The 6,000-nt window shown below is 50.0% G+C and overlaps 1 protein-coding gene across 3 annotated transcripts in view; it reads right to left on the minus strand.

Moving 5' to 3' along the window:
* Nucleotides 1-5,024, minus strand: part of MYZAP (myocardial zonula adherens protein) — a 90,052-nt gene extending 85,028 nt beyond the window's left edge. For all 3 annotated transcript variants that reach the window (XM_053223968.1, XM_027067353.2, XM_027067355.2), the window contains exon 1: nt 4,868-5,024. In XM_053223968.1, coding sequence (XP_053079943.1) covers nt 4,868-4,933 — 66 coding nt within the window. In that variant the 5' untranslated portion in view covers nt 4,934-5,024. The remainder of the gene's footprint in view (nt 1-4,867) is intronic.
* Between the last annotated feature and the right edge of the window lie 976 nt (nt 5,025-6,000).

Consider the following 6,000-nt stretch of genomic DNA (forward strand, 5'->3'; position numbering starts at 1 on the left):
TTGAAGGAAGCTTCCAGAACACTGTCTCAGGAGGGTATTTCCAAGAAAGCTATAAGGAGACAGTGATAATTCAAGAGATAGTTCCCATTCTTGGCTGCACGTTAGAATCACCTGAGGAGCTTCCTGAAAAATACTGGTGTTATTCTTTACTTTCAGACGTTCTCATTTAAACAGTCTGGCTTAAATGAGTCTGAGGCTTAGATATTTTAAGCTTCTCAGTGATTCTACATATAACTAGGGTGAACCAGTGACTTAACCAATGGAATGAAACTCCAACTTGTTCAACAGGATGAGGAGACTGGAATATTTGGAGGCTTTCCCAGAACCGTCAAACTCTTCACCTGGGCCAGCACTCACATCCATCTGTCACCTGCTTCCTGCCCAGGTGAGCCAGAGGTGATGGCCTGGCTTTAGCCCAAGCTTCCCTTCCTGGTTTCCTGTTTGCCAACTGAGTGTGAAGTGTGGCTTCTTTAGGACCCTGATGACACACACCTCTTTTTACATACCAATTACACCAGGCCTGGGGAGGCAGGGTCCCTAACCCCTCTCCTCAAGTAGTTAATCACAGCCAGTGGATGCAAGCAATGACGGGGTGCACAGGCTACTAGGGGAACACGGAAAAGGAGAGTTCAGATAGGCTTCCTGGAAGCTGCCCCTTCATCAGAGAGGCATGAAAGAGGCAAGGAACAGCATGAAAGGTTTGGGAATGGCAAGAAATTTGGAATATTTGGAACAAGTGTGGGACGGGAACAAGGAAGCCTAAGGCCAGATCAGAAAGGCCTGAATGCTAAAGTAAGGAATTTGTAGCCACTGCTGGCAGGACAAAGGGGGCTCCTGAAGCAGAGTCATTGGGCTCTGTATTTTGCATTTTAGAAAGAGCACTCTGGCCTTAAAGTGTAAGTAAGAGTCAGCAGCGTGACTGAAATTTAGCACCATCCCTCACCTCAAGCGGGGCAGAGGGAAATACCCCCGTGTGACTCTTCCATGTGCTTGGAGAACACTGCAACTGTTCCAGGCTGGGAGAGCTCACTGCGGGAAGCCCTAAGGCCATGACGCAAGTAATTGTTTCAAGTATTTCAGATGGAACCTTTTCAACATGGTCTCTGGTTAGTTAGCCCTGGACCCACAGCTCCTTGAGCTCGATTAGATGATTTTTAAGGCTGACTGACTTGAAAGGCTTTTCCAAGAGATCAGAAGCCGAGCATCTGGGTTTCTTGTGTGCACACTCAGTGCAGACGAACCATGACACAGACCACATATGCAGCCCTCCCACGGGGCACTGGAGACAAGGAACCAGCCAGCATCCCACTCCATACCCTCTGCCGGACAACCAAGGGATCGCTATCTTGAGTTTCCTTAAGAGTCTCCAAGACTCAGGTCTGTTCGTCCTACCTCTGACACAGGAAGATGGGTGAACCAAAGCACAGATGTCATACTTTAGTGGGAGAGGCTTTTGGGCTAAGCCCTGAGGATGCCAGGGTTCCAAAACTTTGCAACTTGGTCTGTCAGGGGCTGGCTCCAGGAGGCCCTGGTGGGGAGCCAGCCTGCTTCCTGGGTGCAATGGGCCCCCTACCCACCCATCCCTGGTGGGTACTGCAGCTAGCTAACTTCTCCCAGACACCCGATGCCATGTCCTTTCCTACAGAGCCCACAGATACAGAAGTTATGCACACAGATGTTTCTGTGAAAAGGAAGTGAGGTAAACACCTGTCTGACCCGTTCAGGGGCCACCTAAGGAAAATTCTTTTGAGCCAGTCAGACAGAAATGGGACCTAGGAGAGTGTGCATTAGTGAAGGAGGGATAACTGGCAGGCCAGCTGGGTTTTGACAGAAAAAGCCCTTGCCAAATAGAAAGAACTATCAGCAAGAGCAGGCTACGAGACAGTCATATCCTTGTGGCCTTTTTGGGTTTGCCTCTGTTTTGTTTTTCTTTTTACGAGCCACCCAGGGGCCATGATACCGGCAACACCATCCAAGAGTCTCTTATTATCAAGACAGTGTGATGCTGGAGGAAACTCTTGACAGATGCATGCCTCTCATCGCCCCGGCTCAACAGCTGAACGAAAAGTATTTGGCTGCACAAAGCAACACGTGCCTTCCCCCGCCCCCCCGCAAAGAGCACAACCTGGCCACACAACTGACCTTTCATGTCAAAGGCTCATTTAGTGGGATTAACTTCATTTACAAAATTCCCTTCAAAATCATGAAGCAATGTCCATAGTTTTTTTTAATGTTTCCCCCCATTCTCTAAGGTCATCCTTCCATCCATGGTTCTTCTCCAGCCAATCTATCTTCCTGTTGTTGCCACAGATAAAACTATTTTTAGCGTGCAACTGAAGGTAGGGTTGTTGTTTTTTTAATTTCACAACCCGTAAATGGGTTGGCATCCGTAAATGCCACTCAGAGCTTTGCTTATCAGCTGACAGAAATTACTCTCCCACCGTTTTTTTTCCCCCCCTTTGAGAGACGATTTCAGATAAAAAGGAAGTACAAATTGTAGGTGGCAGCCATTGAACAAGGGATAATTGGTGAGAGTCTGGTCTGGCTGCACCTCCCTGGCTGGCTGACTCAGAAAACTCCCTGTTCAGTGTCAGCTGTCACCACCATTGCTAGTTTACTTGAATATCTGGACCAACATAGCCTGGTTCCTCTGCAGTCCCTAATTTGGTAAGCTCTTTGGACAAAACAGAAATGCTATTTTGATGGCTAGCATGTTCTTGTTTAAGACCATCACTTGTCCAATAACAGCCAAGAGGAAAGACGGGATGATATAGAGTTTATTGACAGACTTTCAACTTCAGGAACAATTTCCATGATTACTTAGTCTACAATTTTAATTTCAAGACATCCCATTCTTATCTTTCCAAGAAATAAACGTTTTTGCCCTAAAGAAAATGCAATGTGCCTTTATGATACAATATATACCAAGAGCTTCATTTAAATGAGTGATATTTCCTCCTTTCAGTATCCCATTGTCAATCACCCCACGAACTCCTATGCACCCTTCAAGACTGAACTCCAGTATCTCCTGAAAAGGGAGGTCTTCCTCAGATGCTTTGGGAAGAACCCTTCCTGTTAGCTTCACCCGACTTTGTTCACAATGGACCCCACTATAACAATCACTTTGTATGACGGTAGTCTGTGACAATGACTGCCTCCATGGGTAGAGTAGGCCCCAACACCTAGCCCTGTATCATCCAGAAGAAAATCTCCAAGTGTTGTTTAAAAAAATCAAGCAACAGATCGTATCTTCTCACCATGCCCCCCATACACATAGACAGGACCCGTGGCATTTGCAAATCATGAGCAGAGTTGGAAATCATGAAGGGAATCCTAGAACCTGTAAAAATCTTCTTTCCTGAACAAGTGCACCAGTACTCATGCACTCAGAACAGCCCTACATGGTGATTCAGCTCCCTGACCCCTCTGGTCCTAGGTACTTTGGTTGCCTTATTCAAAAGGCAAAGCCTTTCCAATAGTCTGTCCACTGTGCTTCTTACAATGAAATACTTGAAAGTGAACATTTGAGAAAAACAATCTTCAGAAGGGCTACCTAGTACACTAATCACATCTGCAGTCACCCACTCTAGCCACCCATCTCTGGAGGAGGACTGGACTATTTCATGCATTCTGGTCCCCCCCGTGCCTCTGTCTAGGCCCAGGGCTGGTTTTTCAGTGACTTCATTCTTTCTCAATCACAATTGTGTTCCAACTGAGCAAGATTTCCATAGAAAAAAAGGCAAATGCCTGTCTTGCAGTAAGGCTGGAACTGTGATTGGAAACCCACTTGGACCCAATGGGGATCTTGCTTTACAAAGCTAATAACTGAGAAGCCAGAGTTCGGTCAACCCTGGGTGTCTGGTGTATACACATGCACACACATACACACACGCGCATGTGCACATATCTGCCCCCTCAGAATCCATCACCTGGCCCACACCCAAGAGTAACACAGGTCTTCCTTCTAGAGCTAAAGGAAGGCAGCACATAAGGGGACTGCTAGTCACCTGGTTGAGGTATGGAAACGTAAACAGGTATGTCTATGAGACTAGAAGATGGGAGTGCCGAAGGGGGTCCTGGCTTGGACTTAAGCATCTGTTTAGCTAAAACTTGGGGAACATGATAAGAGAAATCTCAACCACTGAAAAGAAGCACTGATTGATAAATATGAATATTATGAAGAAGGGATGAACTAAAAAGCCACCGCCCAAGGCCCTGGCAGTGCGCTCTGAGGCACTGATCTTGGAAGAGATACAGAATGGGAAAGATACAACAGCACGTGCCTAGCATCTTTCACAAAGCATCTGGGGAGGTGAGGAAAGATGCAATATTTAAATCAGAATGAACAAAGTGGTTTGCATAAAGTCCCACACTACTGAGCTCCCAGGTGTCCAGCTGCTGATCTCTACCTTGACAGGTGAAGCCTACCTTGGCTAAACTCACTCCAGAATCGGTGTTATTCTATCACCAGCGGGGACCAGTGACCTTTGCTTTTAATCGCTGAAAGGAGGCAATTTTGGGTGTTAAAGATATTCATTACCTGTGAGTCTCAAGTAGGCACACCACAGAAATTGTTTCCCTTGCTTTTTAAACTCGTGCCGCCAGTAAACGTGGCCTGACAGAGAAGGCAGGAAGGAGAGGAAATTTCTGGGAATTCCACAAAGTCCCCTAAGCCCTACGAGCCGTTGGCTGGGCATCCAGAGAAGGGTCACGGCCGGAGCTGGGACAGGACGGGAGAGCTGAGTCCAGGGTAGGGCGTCGGGGTCGGGGCCCCGCTCCCGCGCGTCCCCAACGCCAGACCCCGCTACAGCCGGACTGCCGGGTCGGGGAAGCGGGACGGCGGCGGCTCCCGCCCCCAGCTACTCACCCTCCTGCTGGGCGCCCCGGCGCCGCCGCCCGAGAGCAGGGTGACGGTGGACGTGGAGCGCAGCATCCCGCAGCGGCGGCCGGCGGCTAGCCCGCAGCTGCGCTCCTCCGGGCGGAATAAGCACGCCGAGCCCGCCCTGCGCGGGGGCGGTGCGGCCCAGGAGCTGCTCCGGCTGCTGCGGGGAGGGTGCGCGGAGGGGCGGGGCCGGGGGCGGGGCCCGAGCGCTCTCGCCCGACCCGTCTAGCTGCATTTTCTCCCCAGGGCGCGGACCTGGCCAGAGTGGAACGCAGTCCTCGGCTCGGGGCGCTGCGCCCGCCTAGGGTCTGTTCAGGGGCGGGCGGGAGCCCAGGAACCCCTGGACGCCCAGGCTCTCCCTGCCGCCTGCGGTGTCAAGGTCCACCTGCCTGTTCATCTTCACAGTACTCAGCGGCCCACCTCCACCACCCCCCACCCCCCGCCCCAAGAGGCTTCCTTCCCCATCCCTGGAAACTTCACCCCGTGTCATTCATTATTTACTGAGTGCCTACCGTGTGTCCCTCCCAGCAGCCGACACAATTGACTGGCGCTGTCTGTCCTCATGATGTTTGCAATCTGGTCGGGACGCCTAGAATAGATGACAGGTGTGGGTGCTTTGGTAGAAGAGGAGATACCTATGGGAAAAAACAACCCGACCCTAGTTGCTGGCCTGTGCAAGAAAAGACCTCTAACAGAGGTGATGAGTAAGCAGGAGCAAGCCAGGTGTAGAGTGTTTATCACAACTGCTCATATTTATTCAGTGATTACTGTGGGTCCAGCTGGCAAGTGCTTTGCATGTGTTACCTCATTTAATCCTCACAGCCACCTTCATTTAATCCTATACCCCCATTTTGCAGATGAGGACATTGACTCACCAAGAGACTAACACAGCAGAAGCCCCACCAGCTGGTAGGGGCAAAGCTATGACAGACCCCACAGTCAGCCCCTAGTGCCTTGCTTGTCCACTCTGCTACGCCCTCTAGTAGAGTGAGGAGAAAGTTACAGACCAAAAGAACCGGTATGTGCAATGATGGGCACAAGACAAGAGAAGTTACAATATATTTTTAGGTGCTGAAAATATCCCAGTGCAAGGGGCCCTGGTGGAGGCAAAGGTAGAG

The sequence above is a fragment of the Acinonyx jubatus genome, chromosome B3 (genome assembly GCF_027475565.1).
Source record: "Acinonyx jubatus isolate Ajub_Pintada_27869175 chromosome B3, VMU_Ajub_asm_v1.0, whole genome shotgun sequence".
In the NCBI taxonomy this organism is placed as follows: Eukaryota; Metazoa; Chordata; class Mammalia; order Carnivora; family Felidae; genus Acinonyx; species Acinonyx jubatus.